This window comes from Morchella importuna, assembly GCF_003444635.1.
Source record: "Morchella importuna strain M04M26 chromosome Unknown Morimp01GS047, whole genome shotgun sequence".
Classification (NCBI taxonomy): domain Eukaryota; kingdom Fungi; phylum Ascomycota; class Pezizomycetes; order Pezizales; family Morchellaceae; genus Morchella; species Morchella importuna.
Window position 1 is genome coordinate 16744 of NW_025763444.1, and position 19158 is coordinate 35901.

At 46.7% G+C, this 19158-nt stretch overlaps 3 protein-coding genes across 3 annotated transcripts; all 3 read left to right on the plus strand.

Annotated features, from left to right (window-relative positions):
- Positions 1-2569: 2569 nt before the first annotated feature.
- LAJ45_10520 (uncharacterized protein) lies at positions 2570-3679 on the plus strand (the record flags this gene model as incomplete). The annotated part of the gene is made up of 1 exon (XM_046120044.1): positions 2570-3679. The coding sequence occupies one exon, from the start codon at positions 2570-2572 to the stop codon at positions 3677-3679; it is 1110 nt and encodes a 369-aa protein (XP_045966703.1).
- An 8009-nt stretch (positions 3680-11688) lies between these two features.
- LAJ45_10521 (uncharacterized protein) lies at positions 11689-12819 on the plus strand (the record flags this gene model as incomplete). Its single annotated transcript, XM_046120045.1, has 1 exon — positions 11689-12819. The coding sequence occupies one exon, from the start codon at positions 11689-11691 to the stop codon at positions 12817-12819; it is 1131 nt and encodes a 376-aa protein (XP_045966704.1).
- Positions 12820-16356: 3537 nt separating this feature from the next.
- Positions 16357-17345, plus strand: LAJ45_10522 (uncharacterized protein; the record flags this gene model as incomplete). The annotated part of the gene is made up of 2 exons (XM_046120046.1): positions 16357-16585; positions 16648-17345. The coding sequence occupies 2 exons, from the start codon at positions 16357-16359 to the stop codon at positions 17343-17345; spliced, it is 927 nt and encodes a 308-aa protein (XP_045966705.1).
- Between the last annotated feature and the right edge of the window lie 1813 nt (positions 17346-19158).

Here is a 19158-nt window from a genome sequence, read left to right on the forward strand (position 1 = left end):
GGCGGGAAAACGGTTTCCGCGTGCCCCTTGACGAAATCTGCGGAGACAGATTACAGAAACTCAATGATTATGACCACGGCCTCGTTTGCTAGGTTTGAAGAGAGGCACATCAATAGTATTATTTTGGCGAGGACAGATGAGAGTGGTGAAAACGACAGAAATGAGATGGTTTGCGGATACTGTGACCTTGTATGCATGGTGGTGTAACAGCTGACTGGTCTACGGACATGCCAAGTGAACATCATGCATGAAGAGCCGCCATTACTAACAGACCTCAAACTAAGTCGGACAGACTGATTCCATCAAAAATTAGAATCAGTTCGTGCTTTCGATTCTCAGTTCATCCTCAAGATCAAATTTCAAGGCTCAGTATCCCTTGCTGCAGCTGTTATTTGCTAATGGAAAAAGGTAATTGTGATAGTGAACAATAAAGGACAAGGAAGGGTGGAGGGATGTGGATGGATGTACAGAGAGAGAGGTTGTCAATAACGTACGGCTTGCCTTTACATGCAGTGTGTTTTGATGAGCTACTCTGGGATACGTATATTCATAGGCGATTTTCCGATCCGACCCTGTCCACCACTTTTCACGTCCCAAAAAAGGCAAGCCCCCTCTCTTTCTACTCTCTAGCTGTTCTGTATACTGCTACATCTAGTCAGCCCAACATCCGTTTCTATTAAGGTGGATTTGTTATCCGTAAGAGGTTATGACGTCGTAGCTTCTCTTTTGTCCACTCACAACACCCAAAAGCACCACCACCTCCACCACCACCACCGTCCATAATCACACACATGCTGCTCCAATAATGGAGCAAGGTCAGATTCTCCGCCTGCCAGCCTGACGCCTCAATACAAGATGGGATGAAAGGGCTCAAAAAAGAAAGTATAGACAACAAAAGGAGGAAAAGCGACTTGTGGGAACATGACCATTTTGGCTCTTTTGTACTAACTTATCCTGAATGATGTCAAGTATCATATACATGTGTCAGTCGTGATCTTTATTTTTGCAAATGATGCGGTTCAAGAAGTACTCATTTCACCTATCTTGGTGAGTGAGGCTGACGCACTTTGTAGGGAGACTGAGCTAACTCTCTATTGAGTATTGAGTTGATGAATTCCCAGATTCATTCCTCTACTCCGGCACGGCGCAAGGCGCGCGTTTGCTGATTTCTAGTGGAGAGCATACGCACACTCATCATTATTTACGGCAGTGCGGCCACCCGCTGCAATTGCTTGGTAAAGGATCAAATGAAAAATAAATAAAAATAAACATAGACAAGCATGGACCACTAGCTGATGTACAGCTTGAAATATTTGTCAATTATTGCTCGAAAGCTCGACCGGCCAAGCCATTCAATATCCTTGGGAGGGGGTTGCTAAAAAATTCACATCTAAACTGCAGGGAACAGATGAACCACTCGATGTCGAAGGGCTGATTGAAGAAATTATATTGGATCATCTTCCCGACTGTCGTGCATTATGCAGATCGGCCCTGATATCCAACAGGCGAGCGAATGGTGCTTCAGCGGGAGTGTTGAGGAGTAACGCGCATAGCGTATCCTAGAGACCCACTACAACGGTTACAGGCCGGGGGGGTACTCATCCAAAACAGCAGGCCCTCCACATCTAGCCCCAACAGAGTAAAGAGAGACATATTTCGAATGGCATAGAGGTATTTCTCTCACTAATAGTCTGATTCAGTCATAGCGGAGTACGAGTGCGTGCGAAGGCGAGAGAATAGGTATGTAATGAAACAGAAAGAAGAGACGAAGCCATAATACGGCGGCGAACATTTCGATCCCATACACCGCCTTGATTCTATGTGTGTCAACCGGTACCTTTCTTGGGCAGTGCGCGTATTAGGATCATGTTTATTTCTTTTTTGCTGCCTTCCAGTCACAACGAGTCAACCAGTCAGGCAGGTCAGGCGGCGCAGAAGCAAAGAGAAGGCAACCCCCCCCATATCCATGTTCACTACATATCCTCGAACATCAACTCGGACAGGGGAGATATAAAGGAGTGATCATCCTTCCCCACCCCCTACATACCCACGCGATATATTCTGTGAGATCGCCCGGTCGTTTTTTATTTATCTTGTCATTTTCATTCCCCTCTGACATCTCATTATCTATCCCTAGAGTTAGTTCTTGCGCTGCAAACGTTGCCTGAACTGCACTGTACTGCTGCATTCATCCCACATTTTTCGGGAATTATTCTCTTATCTCGGCAAATCTACAAGTCAATTTTTAATTTTTTTATCTTTACCATTGGTCAACGAGACGTCTGTTTTTCCTTCTCAGATCGAACATAAACTTCATAAAATCCCCTTCACCCCGTAATTTTTGTTTCAATATTTTCATATCCCCATCTCTCGATCCTCTGCCCCCGTGAGAACCGGGTCATCGAACGCATTGCCAAAAGCCGATCATTTGACCTGGATACATACATACATACATACATACATACTGCCATCATCGATTAAGAAGGTCGAAAGACCAAGACATCAACGGGAGGAAGCATATATACCCCGCATCATCACAAGTCTTCTGCAAGGCTTAAACAATACCGTAATGGGAGGATTATCATATCGGTCCTCATCTCCTCCGACGCCCTCTATCGCGCCTCAGGTCTTCGAAGAGGAGGATCCTGTACCCATCCTATCCCTCGACGACGACGACCTTAGTGATTTGTCGGCAGGTATAGATTCGTCTTCTCCTCCAGGAAGCCCCTCTTTCAACTCGGATGATAATATGGGCCAATACATGTCGATCACTTCATTCCCGCCCTTAAATATAGGCCTGTCCGCCTTTTCGACACGCAAGAAGGCATCACCAAAGACAGCTATGAAATCCTCATCCGCCTTAGTAAAGTCCTCAGGATCTACCGCCAGCACTGGTGGCAAGCTTAAGAAGATTGTACGCTTCTTAGAACAAGTCGAGTTTCTGCCCTCTTCGGGCCCGTATTTCACCCCTCATTATACATATGATGATGAAGAGGACGATGCCGGATTTCGCCAGTCCAACAAGAAGCAGCGTACACGATCACCTACCAACGACTATGACAACATCCGAGACGATCCAGCCATAAACTCAGGTTTAGGCCGAGCCGGGTCTCCAAACAGGTCGCCAAACCGCTCTCCTAATGGTTCATCGAAGCATCTCCCAATGCCCGTGATCGAGGTCGACAACGACTACCTTTCGCCGCCACAAGAGTACTACTTTTCTTACTCTCCTCCCTCACCACCACCCTCGTGGCGCATCCCACCCTCAAGCCTTATCGGGAGACAACCACATGTACAGGAGCCACCACGAGTGCGCTCACCACGTCAAGAGGGCGAAGAGATTGATCTGATGGCTCATGGCGACAAGCCGACGCGGGACAGTGGGATCTACATGGACTACCCGGATGATTCAGACTCGGAACATCACAATGGACAGCTTCCGTCGCCGCCGTCATCGCCACATCCACCAACTATTCACCCTGTTATTGCGAGGAAGATGTGGCCACATGGAGAGATCAGGTTTGAGGACCAGTGGGGGAGACGATTGGTTCCTGCAGAGAATAGGGATAGCTTCAGGTTTGACCTGTGGCCGGTGGAGGAGGATGTTAATGGAGAAGGTGTCGGCGCGAACACAAAAGGTGCTTGGGTAGGAAGGTTCAGGGGCATGAGTAGAGACTAGATAAAGAGATGGGTATCATGGTGGTGGCGGTGGCGGCGGTGAAATATTTGGTTCTTTACAAGAGGAGATACCCAGCTGTTGCTTGCTAGCTAGAGCTACTGCTTCTTTTCTAGACCATCGATTGGTTGACTGTTTATCAACTACTTGCTATTTCATAAATACAGAAGACGATCTCGGATTGAAGTTGTTCTTTCTTTCTATTTTCTATTTTATCTGCGTTTGTCTTTGTATTGTTGTTGCGTTTTCTTCCATTCTTGTCTATTGCTTTTGATCGCTATCTCTTTTTTTTATTATTCGCCCAGATTTTTTTACTTTACTTATTTCGATTTTTTGTCTTTGCATGTTTGGTGTTATTTTCTTTTCCGGTTTTCAAGGTTCCGAGGTACTATTGGGCACGGCTTTAACGACCTGTTATTTTTTTGCGTCGTTTGAGCACTATCCGGGTGGTCGGTCAGTTCTGGTGTTATAAGGGATTTGGGTATTTTTCTATTGTTTTGTTGATAAACCGGGTTTCTTCTTTTTCCTTTTCTCTTTTTGGCGTCTCACATATCTCTTATCGATCTCTTTTTGCCTGATTTCTCCTTTCTAGCAAGTTGGCCAAGCTTTTTTCTTCACTTTTCTATGCAGTCGATTTTCTACGTCTCTTTGGAAATACTTGTTTTTTTTGTTACCCACTTGGGAGCCCGGATTGAAGTCACAATACTAGCTAGCTATTCACTGGTATTTCGGTGTATACGTGAGGTTGATAATTCTATTGAGTTGCTAAATTGAAAGAAAAGAAAGAAAAAAATACCTTCCTGCGTACAAAGATAGAGAGAAAACTCACAAGGCGGAGATGATTTCCGTGTCATCGTGAGTATTTAGAATAAGTAATCACATGTGCACGTAAACAAATACCCTTGTAGCGTTCTCACACAGTCCCTTGCTCATGATAGGTCATGACCAGGACAGGACAGCATACCGTCCCGGAGTGCCCTCCTCGATCACTAATGGAAATCGCACTTTGCAAGGGCAAAAAGGGTGGTGAAACATCCAAGAGCCTTAGTAGTCTCCTCCTAGCAGTAGTTACCCGCAAGAAAATTTCTTCTTTCGCCTTTCCCCGCCGCTGATCTGCGCCGCATGATAAAATCACTTCTGAGTTCAAGCCCCGTCTGTGCTGTGCGCACAGTTGGATATTTGCATCTCAACCTTTACCTCTTGGGCACTTGGATGTAAATCATGGCGTTGCGAGTGATGTGGCGTAATAATTGCGCTCGCGGGATCACTATTGGCCTGTGCGTGTGCACTTAGTGGGCTGTAACGGTTTTGTCAAAAAGGAGGAAAATAAATAGTGAAGATAAAAAATAAGTATTGCAATATAAACCGGTCGAAGCGAGCCAACAATTGCAAAAGACTTCAACGATCACGGGAGCATAAAGCTCTACAACCATGTGGGCGGAGTTATAGAACGCAAGATAACGACCGCTGCCGCGGAGCGTGCCGTAGTTTAGGGTCTTGCAATATCAGAGGAACCGTTAGAGATAGGGCGGGCAGAGAAAAAACTGGGAACTTACACTCACCCAACGAGTCATGTCAGCGGATACTTCCGGTCTGCTCATGAGTTCTCGTTCATGTCAGGTCGCTAATTGGTCAGTGATACTCAAGGAATGAGTCTCAAGAGTCGCACTCATTTCGCGGCCCCCGGGATGTATAGACTTGTGAAACTACAGGTATGTATCTCGATTGTTTGTTGCTAGGTTGTTCCTTTGGTGTGGACTTGCTGATATGTATGTACCCGTAGTTGTGGGCGTTGGGGTGTCAATGTCTTCCCCACAATTTCTGTTTCTTTTTGATTGATAATTAGTAAGGTTTTGGTCAAGGCAGCTGCGTTGGTTTTTGTCGTTCCCTGGTCTCGGGCCCACTTACTCACTTAGCCCACCCCTATATTTTTCTAGGCGCCGCGTTCAATTGAGTCTTACAAGTACCAAGAAGCCGGACCTCAAGTTATTATCCAGATAACCACCCATCCCTCTCGCTTGGGTTTCCCACGTTTTCCCCTTCGGTTTCCTTTTCTCTCTTCCTGTTGCTGATAACCTTGGAACCCCATGGGGAATTGGCGCTAGACGCGGGTAAGGAAAATTAAATAGAAGGACGCTAGTTGATTATCCCATGTAATGTCATGATACGAGCAGCAGCCAGTTAGAATTCAGAACTCCCTACCTGCGGGGGACATGGGATGACAATTGCTAAGGCAAGGAAGTAAAACCCGCTAGTAGCCGTCTGTCTTTCTGTCAAACTCTTAATTACAGTGCGTCATGTTATTGAGGGTTTTCTGGTCAATTCCGGCTCCCTCTGAAACATCTCTGCGTTGTGCCGAATCCGAGTCTAGCTACGTAGTGCAAGCAAGAGAAGGATCTTGTGCGAAAGAATACCAGTAAGGTACGGCATTTGATAACGGTAAGAAACGACGTTGGGAACGACCAATCATGCACTCGACCAGATTCGGGCTAGCCGGGGGGTTGGATGCGGTATTGATCTTGTTTATCTACAGCGTCTTGGCACGGATGTTAGCCCATATCTTATCCATCTTATCCGTAGGGGCATTTACAGCTAGGTGCATGCCAGATCTGCAGAAACCCCTTAGCAACCATAAATCTTCAGAGATCCTGGAAATTTGCCGACAGATGGCCGCGGAGGCGCTGCATAAACTCGAATATATGAAGGTCGTCCGAGGAATTGAAAAACAATTAACTCCATAGTATATCGAGGCCTTATGGCCGCTCCGGGGAATCTCGAGACCCCTCTTTAATTGTTGAAAATTATAGGTAGGCCTATAGGAGGTAGACACCGATGCATAGGTAGAGATGCAAAGGTGGCACAATTCTGGGCGCCCTCGTGTTGAGTACTCCGGATTATAAGTGGTGTTAACAGCTACATGTAGTTTCGAGTACATCCGTAGCTTTGGCCGGCATTGAGGCTCATATTCTTTGGGGTGTCAGTTGCTGACCCTTTTCGCCGGGGTCAGCAGCCACGATAAATCGAGGTTGGTGATTGGTGAGATTATGATTTAGGTCCAAACTTTGTGGCTACTAGCCACCTTCTTCAACACACCAAAAATGTCAGCAGCTTAGAGATAGGTGAGGGAGTTGTGACACACCTCTGAGAGGGAGTGAGCATATGCACAGTAACCTCGTGAAAGTTCGGGTATCATATGCAACTCTATATGAATGGAATACTTGAATACGCTGACGAATTACTTTCCGAACGGTAATTAAGCTACGCCGCGAGAAGCCATAAGGCGCTGGGAGTGTCAACTTTGGAGGACATATTTTTTGCGTGGGAGCCACCGTAAATGCTAGCCAGCTAGCGCCAGTGTAGGTAACAGATCGATATTTCTATGTTACAACACGAGTATGTGGCTACGTAAACTGATTGGCTAATTAGCTAACCTTTCAAGCACGTTGACGTCTGCACACCCTCTATCACTTCCTACGTCCATTGACGTACATATTCTTCAAAATTACACTTCTTTCTATTGATCCTAAATTAAAGGCAAAAACATTCGTGTAATCGATCGATCCCCAATAACTCCAGGGGGGCCAGTAGGTACAGTCCGCTGCGGGCATCAAAAATATAACCGAAAACAACATCAAGCTCAGTTTACAGGTGCCTCCAATTGATATTCATCTTACCTCTACTTTTGGTTGAGGACGCTCAGATGAGAACCTATACGACCACGAAGTTGTTTATCTAATCTTAAGCGGGTTGGCACATATTATATTAGATCTACGCCACTAATCTCAGCAAAATTGAAGTCAACTATGTATGTACAATGTTAAATCACCACATAGTCACTTGACTCGCGAGATTATTGTCGGATCGGTCGATCTTGAAACGCCTCTTGTCAAACGACCCTCGAAAATTGAATTGGCTATGAAAGTACATAATCTCACCTAATAAGAATGACTTGAAGAGTTCGTGACTTGAAAGTGGAAGCTGTAAGAGGACTACGGAGGATCTGCCTTTTCAGTACCGGTTATGGCGAGGGAAACCTCGGATCCGCAGTCGATCACCGGTGGAGCAACGGCTTCGGGATGTGAAATTTCGGCGAGCTCGGAGGAAAGAGTTGGGCTGTTAGAGAGGCTTAACCGCACAGCATCCGTTATCGGTACGAAATTGTGACTTCTTCTCTTGTGTGACCTATCGAACTAATCTGATCTGTGCCGTGCGCTGTAGGATTCGGAGAGTAATTCCACTGTAAATCATTGGATACCAATATTCAGGCGTGTCTAAGGTGCCATAAAGAACTCTTCCCTTTAATTTGAGTGGTCTATGGTCATGAGATAGATTACTGCAGAGACACGAATGACGGAATACGAAAATGTGAAAACATGGATTGTCTCCTCATATTTGGGACCCGTAATACCTCAGCACCAACCTTGAAGATACATACATAACTTGAGTTAACCAATAAGACTCTCCTAAAGGAGGTGTGTTCCGACTCCTCAACCGTTCAAGGCTGCGGGTTTGCTTTTCCCGCAGAAGAAGGCTGTTTGACTCCTAGACAATTTTCAAAATTGATCCCAGGCCACATAACCAAATACGAACTTAGTTTTTGTAGGCTACTTACTTAGTAAAAGACTAGCTGCTCAATTAATGCTGCCGTCTACGAAGCTACCAAAGGTACATATTTATTAAAACATAAATTGACTCAAACAGCTTTCTTCCAGGCCGCCTAGGACGTATAAGGGTGCGGATTCATGTAGGTTTATCAAGTGCAATATTGGACTCTACGCCTCTACCGGGGATAATCACCAGCATACTGTAAAGATTCTGAACTGGAATGCCGATCTCAAAGAATTTTTCCTGTACTGTATTAATCTCAGGGAGGGCTTTAATCCCTAGTCTCGGGCTATACAACAGATTTCTTTTAATTTTCCATATATATGGTCATGTCAGGGCATGATGATATCAGCGGGCATCGTGATAGCCCAAGTATCAGACAGATTTGCGACTAATTCTTTTCAGGTTTGAAAATAGCGGGGTGAACCTAGGAAAAAGAAAACGTTCACGATGGATCGGACTGGTTGTGATTAATATTGCTTATCTAGCTGGCTTAACACTTCTAATCTCAGAAATATTATATAGGCCGCATAGTTCTTGATGATTGAGGGAGCCCTAAATGCAAGTGATTGTTCATTTCAGGTCTAATCCCCAATTGCAGTGATGGAATATTCCGCCTGTCAGAGCCCATTTTTATGTTCTACAGCACATACACGTGGAAACAAGCAAATTTTCGGCTGACCTGCCCATTCAGATTTAATTCTCTGGCAAAATAAAAAGCTTTATGTGCTGCATTGGTGGAAATCCGTTAAGGTTGACCTGCATTGCAGTTTAGCGGGGTATCCCGTAGATTGTACGCCGCGGCGAAGCGAATTTTTAAGAAGCCTCATGGCCAATGTTTGGGGATCTCGCAACAATGGCTTCGCGCGCTTCTAAACATGGCCAAGAGAGAAGCTTCCCGAGCTCTGGTATGGCGTTTTCTCGACAGTCAAGCTAGAGTAGTAAGAGTCCGATCCGGTATCGCAGGACCGGATAGGGGTCTGTACATACATGTACTTTTACTTATTTTTAGCACCACACGGTATGCTGGAGCAACCGTGCGTAGATGTGTTTTTGGGCTTGATTCGAATGCATAACGGCGCCTTGACTCACAGACCCTTTTTTGCAGGGCTTTCTTGGTATGACAAATCCCAGTACACTGCCCCTTGTCTGTTTTGAAAAAGCTCTGGCGATGCTCACCTGGCTTGATGTCGCCGGTCCCTACGTGGTGACTTGGCCAGAGGGATTTAAGCTTCATATCAATAGTCATATGGGTATAAACACCATTACCCACAGTAGGTACTGCGAAATCGGCGATATCAGAGATCTGGCCTCTACTGTTTCAAGAAAAGAGAAAGGAAAAAAAAACCGTTATCGCATATACTTCAGAGTTCACGATAACACATCATCTTGCGGCCCGCACACGTATACACTAAATCGTATGATCGTTGGTGAGTCTTTTTTTTGAGACAGGTATCCTGCGTGTTCTCATCATATGTCTGTATGCATGGGAGACTCTGCGTAGCTTTGCGATAATAGTGACAATAGCGATTTCGATGCCATAAGTAAAGTCTGTTTTGTTCGTGGATGTGTTCCCGAGGGATGATCTTCTTGACACGTGATGTTAGCAGAGTCATGGGGGATCACTCGATGTAAGCACATTGAATTCAGGGAGTAGCTTTCTAGGTAGCTTGAGAATGTGGTGTATGGCTGAAAGTAGGGATACTACGGCTGAGATCTTCTATAGGAGCCACCGGGTCTTGGGCCTAGATGAGGGGTTCTTTTACAATTAATCTCTTATTGAAGGTTTGGAGATATCTTTAGATACATAAATACTAGTAGTGGCCTCGCGGCCGCGAGTTGTACTGTGGATTATGGGTATCAATCAAGTGTTCAATAATTGTAAAAGGCCTAAAACGGGGGGCTTTCGACACCCCCCACCCCCCTTTCCTTTCTACCCCCCATTCTCTCTAATTCAATTCTCCCACTAGAGTTATGGGGACCTTCTCTAGATCTGTATTTTGATGTGTCGTGCTTCATAAACCACCCCTGTCGCTCTCGACCAATCAACGTGCAAAGGCTATCGAAAAGTAGAGTTTCAATACATATTAGACATGTAGTTAAAAATACCTGTATGTTAGGACATTGTATGTCAATATAGAGCGCCAGAACTTCATCACAAATTAAATGAAGCAATGAAACAAACTGTCCCACGGGTTATAAAAGAACCTAGAAGGTGTGCAGTTGTATACTAGAGCTATCACTGCTTGGATCGTGGTAACAAATCTCCACTTGAGCTGTGGGGAGTTGTCCACGAACGTACTAGTAAATTCAGAGCCAGGGTGTCTTCATACGTATGATCAGGGTATTTTTTGTCCTCAACGAATTATGGCATAAGTGTCTAGAACGCCATAAAGATAGGTGTTCTTAGCACATAGATGTATATATTAGAGACGAAAGATCCTTCCTCTCGATCTCTTCTCCTACCACCAATCCAATACAATCGCACCTTTTATCGCTTGAGAGTAACCTCCTGACCCATTTTATGAGCTGGTTGGTGGTTCGTCTTTAATTCCAAACTCCACTCGACCACACAATTGGTTGGTTGACCGAGAAAATATCCTTCCAATTAATCATCTTCTCGTTTTTATCCAACCGACAGCCAGAGTACCGTATGTTCAAGTATTCGAACTCTGAGATTACACTCCTCGCTTCACGGTGTATGGGACCGTTATGGCGCTTCCCTTAATTTCTTAATTGCTAGAAGGAATCTGAAAGATTACGAAAGTCAAGGCCGCCGAAGTCTTTATTCGATACAGATAACCGTATCTATATGCTTTCCTGGGTGATGTTCTTCATTATCCTGTTCTTACATATGATGTTCTTACTAAGCTGCTGCAGCGAAGATGTCTATCTAGTCCATAAGGCAATTCGACAGGGTCACATGCTCGCCAGGGTTAGGGTTTCTTCACCAGCATCACTAATAACGACCACGATAATATCGGCTCGTGCTAGTGAAGCTCCGGCAAGGTTTAAAGGGTCTACTTGTCGGGCGTTGATAGAGCAGAAATCGAGCACTGAAGTGAGTTGGGTAAAAAGTGGTGTGTTGTGGCCTTTGATCATGGGACATCACTCACTGCTAATCCTTGGCGGTACCTCTCGATGGGGGTGGGAAGGAAGACTACGCTGCAGAGTTGGAGGATAACCGAGTTGTGTTGAGTTTGAGGTGGGAGAGGTCTGTTGGGTGGGATTAGAGGCGATTGTGCATGTAGGATATCGATGGGAACCAGGCAGTTAGTGGCAGACAGACTTGTTAATGCGTGTTGGGTGAGCCAAGGTGCCAAACGTCTACTGGCGGGCGGTCGTTCACCCACGAACGTCTTCTCCCACAACTTACTCTCTCTCTCTCTCCACCACAACATTCAAAGATGAACGAACAAACGGCCGCACAGCTCGCTCGAGAGACGGAAGAAGCCACAAGGGAGATGACCCCACCGCCAAAAGACATCGCCAAAAGGCACTCGCTCGCTGCGAAGATCAAGAAGCTTATCAACCACTTCAAGTGGGCGTCCGCCTCCACCGCCGATGCCACTGACTTTCACCACCTCCCTGCAGACATCATCATCAACATCCTCTTCCTGATCGACGATGTCGAGGACCTGCGCAGCTTTGTCCTGACCTCCCCCTTCATCCACACTCTCTTCCTCCGCCACAAGTCCACCCTCCTCACCGCACACGCCCGCGCCCTGCTCATCGATGCCTGGGACGAGGGCACCGAGGTGCTCACCTGGCAGCGCCACACCACCGCACACTTCACCGCCACGCACGACGTCGTCCGCGACCTCCGCTCCCCGTTCGTTCTGCGTGACCACGACCTCCGCCAACTGCTCATCAACCGCGCCTGGTTTGAGAACTGCCGCGCCGTCTACCTCATCACGCTCGAGCGGTCCGCCGACGAGAGGCTCCCCACCTACCGCGAGTCCCGCGTCGCCCCCTACTTCTTTGGCCGCACGGACAAAGAGCTCTTTCCCCACAGGCTCTTCTATATCACGTGGCTCCTGCAGCTACGGTTCCAGAACGAGCGTCTGGAGGCCTTCGTGGGCCGCCCGCAGCCGGACGCGAGAGAGGTCGCAGACTGCTTCCTCATGGGGCGCATCATGTTCTGTGTGACTCCCGGACTGGCAGGCTTCGTCAACATGCCGACGGCAAGAGAATCGTGGGGGCGGATGCTTCGGCGCAACTTGATCACGACGTGGGTTGTGCCGCCGCCGACGCCGACGCCGGGCGTGGCCGGCGGGTTCACGTTGCATGTGGACTCGCAGCTGTTTGTCAAGCAAAAGGTCATGTGGCATTTGGTTTCTAGGGTGTCGCGGGAGGTGGGGACATTCGGCGAAACACAGAGGGATGGCCTGGCGGCGATTTTGGGGGAGTTTCAGAGGGATTTTGGGGTGTTGGGGTTGCAGGAGTTGATGCTGAGGTATAGGATTCCGAGTAGTGTGTGGGTGTGGGCGGCGAGTGGTGGGTGCGGGAGTGGCGCTGGGTCCAGGAGGAGTTTGTGAGTGATGTATGGCTGGTCTGGGGGCTGTAGGTGGAGTGATATCGATATCACAGCTGGGGGTAGCGCATCATGGGAGTAACGCATCGTGCATTTGGGGGGGGGGGGGGGCAATCACGTATTGTGGCAGCATGGCTGGGCTTGATTTGTATGGTTACTATAGCTCTGGCGTTTGCTGCATGTCAGAATAGAAATTTTGATTGCCATGGAGAGATTTTCCCTGTTCAATTCAGTTAAATAGAACGCATTTTCTCGTTGTCTTTCTCTGGTTTTTCTTTCTTTCTTTTTCTTTTGGTTTGGTTATTTTTATTTTTTATTTGGCGCTCTGTCCTCTTATAATCACTGTTACGGCTGAAATAAATCGATGGGCCGGCCGTAGAATCATGAAGTATCACTCGCTGTTCTGTTGCTTTGTAATAGGGCATTGTTTGCAGCCCGGTCAATAAGTATCTGGCAGTAATTATAGCAACAGTAACTTTGATCACTAAACAAGAAAATAAAATAAAAACGAAAATAAAATCACATAAAAACCAAAACAAGCCAACAGGCCGCCTTCGCGCTTAACTAAGCTTTTTTGATGCGCGCGCGGCTGGTGTGTTTTCTTTCCTTTCTTCTTTTTCTTTCTTGATACTCGAGCTAGCTAGCTACATGTTAGTCCCTAGTATATATCTGTATTCTTCGTTCGATCTTTATCGTGCGGTTTGTCTTTAAATTGCGCCCTTTTGGGTTGGTCACGTTGCTGGTTATCTTGCCGGCTGGCTCGCTTTGGTTTGTTCTTCGCTTTGGTTTTGTGTGGATAATCTATCCAATGCTACCATTTATATTAATTGAGAAGTTGGCTAGCTCTAGCTCCAGATATTCACTGCGGTGGTCCTAGTATGTAGGTGTAATAGGTAGGTGTTTGTGAGGGTATATGTAGTCCCAAGTGCGGCTTCTGTGCATACAACGAGGATAGTGTGATGCTTTCGTCGGCCTGCATGTGCTTGGGCCGGGTGATGTTTGTGTGCCGTTTGTGGTGGTGGTGGTGTGTTTGGTTGTGTTTGGTTGTGTTGGTTGTACATGTATATGTAGGTATATGGAACTAGTAGTAAGTAGTAGTTAAGTTTATTAGTTATGGACAGGTCATGAAACCAGAGTATCATCAGCACTCGTGTAGAAAGGAGAAGTGATGGTTTCGCAGTGAAAGCATCATAAGGATAATGATAACTTCTCACAGCGGGCCGGGATCCATCTATCTATCTAACTCCAATTAACCAAATCCAGTCTTTGAAGCGTGATATACTCGACCCTAATCTCCAAAGTACCATCCTTCGTTTCGGCATGTACATCTCCACCGGCCTACGCCTTCCGGCTCCTCCGGCTGCGAGTTTTGCTACTACCGCCACCCGACCTACCTCACCGCCCGGCCTACCCGCGCTGTCGCCATGCCGCGTTTACAGTAGCAGTTGATACCTGAGCAGTATGAACCACTACCGGCACCACTAACGCTCACGTCCAAGCCCACGGAGGTAACTACACGTACCTCTCGTGACCGAGGAGTAAGTAAACATGCAGTCACCCATTAACGCCGGGGGTCGGCTCACAGCGCTCGATCGAAGTAAGAAGAACCGTAGATAATGCACCATATTTCGAACGTCCTAGCCTACTCGACATCTTCCAAAGGTTCCTGCAAGCTAGTCGGCGCGGGTTGTTGGTTGTATATATACTCTTGTCCGTCCCCCTATCGCCATGACGCTCTGATTAGTTTGGCTCCGAAGATTAACGTCCCGAAGCCCGAATACTCCTAGATCCTGTTTGGGGGTTCTATCTCCGATAGTCGATACCGTACAATCTCCTTATAAGCGTACGTCGGGGCCGAAATTTGGTATCCTTATAGAGCGGTTACCCTTATAGGAGGAGCAAATTTGTACCTACGAGGCCCAATGGGGGCCCCCAACACCTACCCTTATAAGGCGAATACCCTTATAACCCGAACCCTTATAAGGAGATTGTACCGTACCCAGCTGGTGCGGTGAAGTCGGGAGTGCTGCGCGCGTGCCAGGTGACACGGGGGTAACTTGACGCGAGTCATGTCCTATCACTCGACCAGTCGGCCGTGTGTATTGCGAGAAGACGCAGCTCTGGCTGAGGTGCATGGATATATGTACCACCAGTTTCTGCTAATAGATGGGAGGAGGCTTGGCAAATGATCTGCGCTTGACCGATGGGTTAAGCATCCGCTTAAACAGGCGCACGTTGAGGCTTATCTAGCATCTGAGTGTGATCTGGATAGGTGCATGATTGATACTACATGTTTATTTCCGCTGTTAGTCATCTAGTGCATATATGTAGCTGTCAACGGGGCCGGATCGACGGTTTCTTATTTCGGAACAAAGTGCCATTCAATCTATCTTAGCTCAAGGCAATTTAAGTAGATATCGTTAACGATTGGAGAGAGATCTGCGAGCTCACATCATGTAGTTATTGATTTGATGACCACGGCCCAGCCCATACGGATACGCGTCAGCGCAGGGAAGGGGAAAATCTCGGTTGTGCTCGTGGCCGTGGTGCTTAAATTTTTTTTTTTTGATCTTGTGCACAATAGAGTACTCAGGTAAAGTGCAATATTCTGCAATTACTCATGATTACCCCCTTTATCTTAATCAAGCTCTTTGGTAGGCTATGGTTGCTGCTGCGCCAGGGATTAGTTGAATCATGGACAATTCTAACTAGAGTAGAGCCAGGGTGTGATTCATGGAGGTTCGTATTCTTCCGCATCTGAGGATCCGGATGGAAGGGGAAGGGCTGATGTTCAGAATCATCTATCCCAATTAATTGCAACCCCTAGAAATAAGCTCTGCCAAGCCTCACCAGCACTAAGCGAGTCACGGGCGCTCACTCGCCCTCAATCCAACCAACCGACCAGCCCATGGCCAATTAACAACCGTTCTCTACCTCTAGCGGAGGATCATTAATCTTGCAATGAGCACCACAAGCACTCTGCATAGCCGCATTACACCATAATCCAGGGATCCCAGTGGTGCAAACATACGTAGACCCTTTCTAATTTTTTTTTACCCGGCGGCCTCGGCCTCCGAACCCGCCGAGTCCCGGGCTATAGCTGACATCTCGGGGCCGAGCTTCGGTGCATGGCCCGAATATTGCTCGCGTGGCAGATTTTTTTAGGGGTTGGTTTGGTTTGGTTTGGTTTGAGGGTACGTGGAGCTGGGCTGTGTCGTGCATTTTTCAGGCTAGGTATGTAGTTTATGCTTAGTTTGGAATATACGAGTGGTATGGATCCCGGGGTGAGTAATTTTCATGGGGGGTACAGAGAGTGTATAAAGATCTTGGGGCGAGTCCTGTCTCGTGGAATCTAAATATCGAACACTACGGATATATTATTACGCCTTATCTAGCCTACCCTGAGTTAGCTACTATTCGATTCTTTTTTAAGTCCCTGCTTGTCAACTTTAGGTCCTAAGCTTTTTTGTTTCTTCATTTTTTCATTTTTTCTCCTTTAATTTTTATACTTAAACTTAAATTCCCGGCTCTCCACACAATAATGTATTCAGATACGTTCTCCATTGTGGAACGGGCCACGGCCACAACGACCGCTGCAGCTGCTGGACCCACGGCCGAGATGGTTCTCGACTACTGGCGTGGAAAGTCCGCTAGCACCACCGCCGCGATAGCCTTTGCCGCCCTCTTTGGTCTTGGTGCAATTGCCCATACATACCAATTGTTCCGCTACCGCGCCTGGTACTTTGGCGTCTTCCTCACGGGAGCCTACAGTATGTCCCGATAACCAGATCCCCATATAAAAAAAGAGTAGTATTCTAACATACCCATTTAGTGATGTGTATCGGCTACGTCTTCCGTCTCATCTCCATCAATAACTCCACAAACCTCACCCCTTATGTTCTCCAACTGCTCTTCATCCTGCTCCCACCCTCACTCTACGCCGCCACCATCTACATGATCTACGGGCGCATCGTTCTCCTCGTCAATGCCGCACACCTCTCCCTCATCCGCCCCACCTGGGTCACCAAAGTCTTCGTCTGCAGCGACTTCTTCGCCTTCGTGATCCAAGCCGGCGGCGGCGCCCTCATCACCCAGGAAGGCAAGGAGCAGATGGGCAAGAACATCCTCCTCGTTGGTCTCTACGTGCAGCTCGCCTCCTTCATATTCTTCCTCGTCATCTCGTCGGTCTTCTATTTCCGCGTCTCAAAGGCGGGTGTGGATGCGCAGAAGTATGGAAGGTATCACTGGACGACGATGCTGAAGGTGTTGTACTTTGCGGCGGCGTTCATCATCATGAGATGCGTGTTTAGGCTTATCGAGTACTCGGCGGATAGAACGTCGTCGGTCCAGAAGAATGAGGTGTGGGCTTATTGCTTGGATGCGGTGCCGATGTTTATGGTGCAGTGTGTGTTTAACGTTGTGCATGGAGGTATGGTGCTCCCAAAGGCGGGTGTCAAGAATAAGGAGAGAGCGTCGTTTGCGGGGGAGAGCCAGTATGAGCTGTCGCGGAACTCCGAGTCGCCGGTGTAGGTTTACCTTGGTTTTGCAATTGGGGGACTAGTTTGGTTTGTTTTTGGAGTTTTTTTTATTTAGTCTTTATATAGTCTTTTTTTCTTTCTTTTTTCTCTTTTTTTTTATTTTCTTTTACGTCGATCCTTTTGTTTCCTTGCGTAATTTGCGATTGGTTAGCTACATGGTTTTACATTCGGATTCGAAGAGGAGTTATTTGATTTTTTCGTGAAGCGGGGAGCTATAATTATTTCAAAAAGAATTTGTGAGAATTAGGAAAATTAGGGTTGGGTTGGGTTAGTTACTACATGGGGATCTTAGAAGTACGAACTTTACTTAGATGGCCAAAAAAATATAAATCCGATTATACCATGTCCCCAGTGCGCAGTACTAGCAACAGACCCCTCCGATGTCTAGTCTCACAATCTAGAACGTTAGCATCGATATCTATAAGCATAAGCCAAAACTTCTCTTTCGAAATTTAAAGGATAACTTGATACGTATATTTCCCAGCATGATATCAGGGATAAAACCCTATCAACATTACCAGCACTGATAGCTAGCGCCCGATACGTACCAGCGCACAGATAACAGTCCTTCCATTACCGTTTCCTATATAGTGCCAGCGATTAGTAATTTGTTCCGTGTGGTACGGGCAGCAAGCACAGCCTACCTGATATATCGATATATCGGACTCCGGACGCCGGTATTTCGACTTTCGGGATCTCAGGATCCCGGGAGTTGTATCCTATCTTGTGTGTGGGAGTCGGCATAATTTATATATATGTACTAGGGAGGGTGCTGCTTCTCGGATAGAGAAGTGGGGGGGGGGGGGGGGGCCTATATATGGAGGCATACATGTACGCACCTACTGCATGCATATAGAAGTCAGCAGGTGCGTGCGCGTAGGGTTTGGGGTGGTTAGGATTGTTGGTCGGAGTGGTTGGGTTGTTGAATTTGATGTATTCATTGGCTTGCGATTGGGAATACTGGGGGTCATAGTGCATAGCGAGACCTTGAACTGTGTAACCTTGAGTACGTTGATGATACTTCCTCGATCTAGATTGAGGGCATTAGCTGATTGGATTATATAAATATGGTTGGATATATAGGATATATAAGGCTCACCATATATCTCCAATGATGAACATTATCGGCCAGCAAATCGAAGGAGCACCATATTATGTGTCCAGTAATGAATTATCTCAGCAGTAATAGGTAGTTTCCATCGCACCGTACACTGATTGAGGGCTGAATCCAATCAAGGGGCTATCTGGGTTGAAAATACGTATGGGACGGAAAACAGGAACCTTCTGGGGTTGGATCCGCGGTAAAGAGCCAGCTTCTACTGGCTAGCGAGAGAGGTTATGGACATGAACATATGGATGAGAGTGGATTCTTGGGGTCATGAGCTATTATAGTGCTTTATGGATTTGATTGATACACGTGTCCGTTTAACTAGGTGGCCTTTTGAATAGCAAAGGATGTGGGTGGCCATGTGGTGTTTTGGTATTTACTTCATGAATAATCACTCGATATTTGTGATAGCGTTACTTGGAAATTGGAGCCAGCTACCGGTATGTAAACCCGTGTGCGTAAGTAAGATTTCGTCGTATTATTTTGATCATATACTCTTTATGCAAGATTCGAAAAGTTTCGGTGCTTCTCTGAAATAACGAAAGAGTTGGCCTAGACTAGAAAGCTGTACTTGCAATGACGAGAGTAATTGAAAGTTTCGCTCTAAAGACGAAAATCTCAAACTCCAGTACTCAGGTTCTATTATTTATTCCCTTGTAGTTGCAATTGGTTAATTAACATGTTATTTTCTCATAGA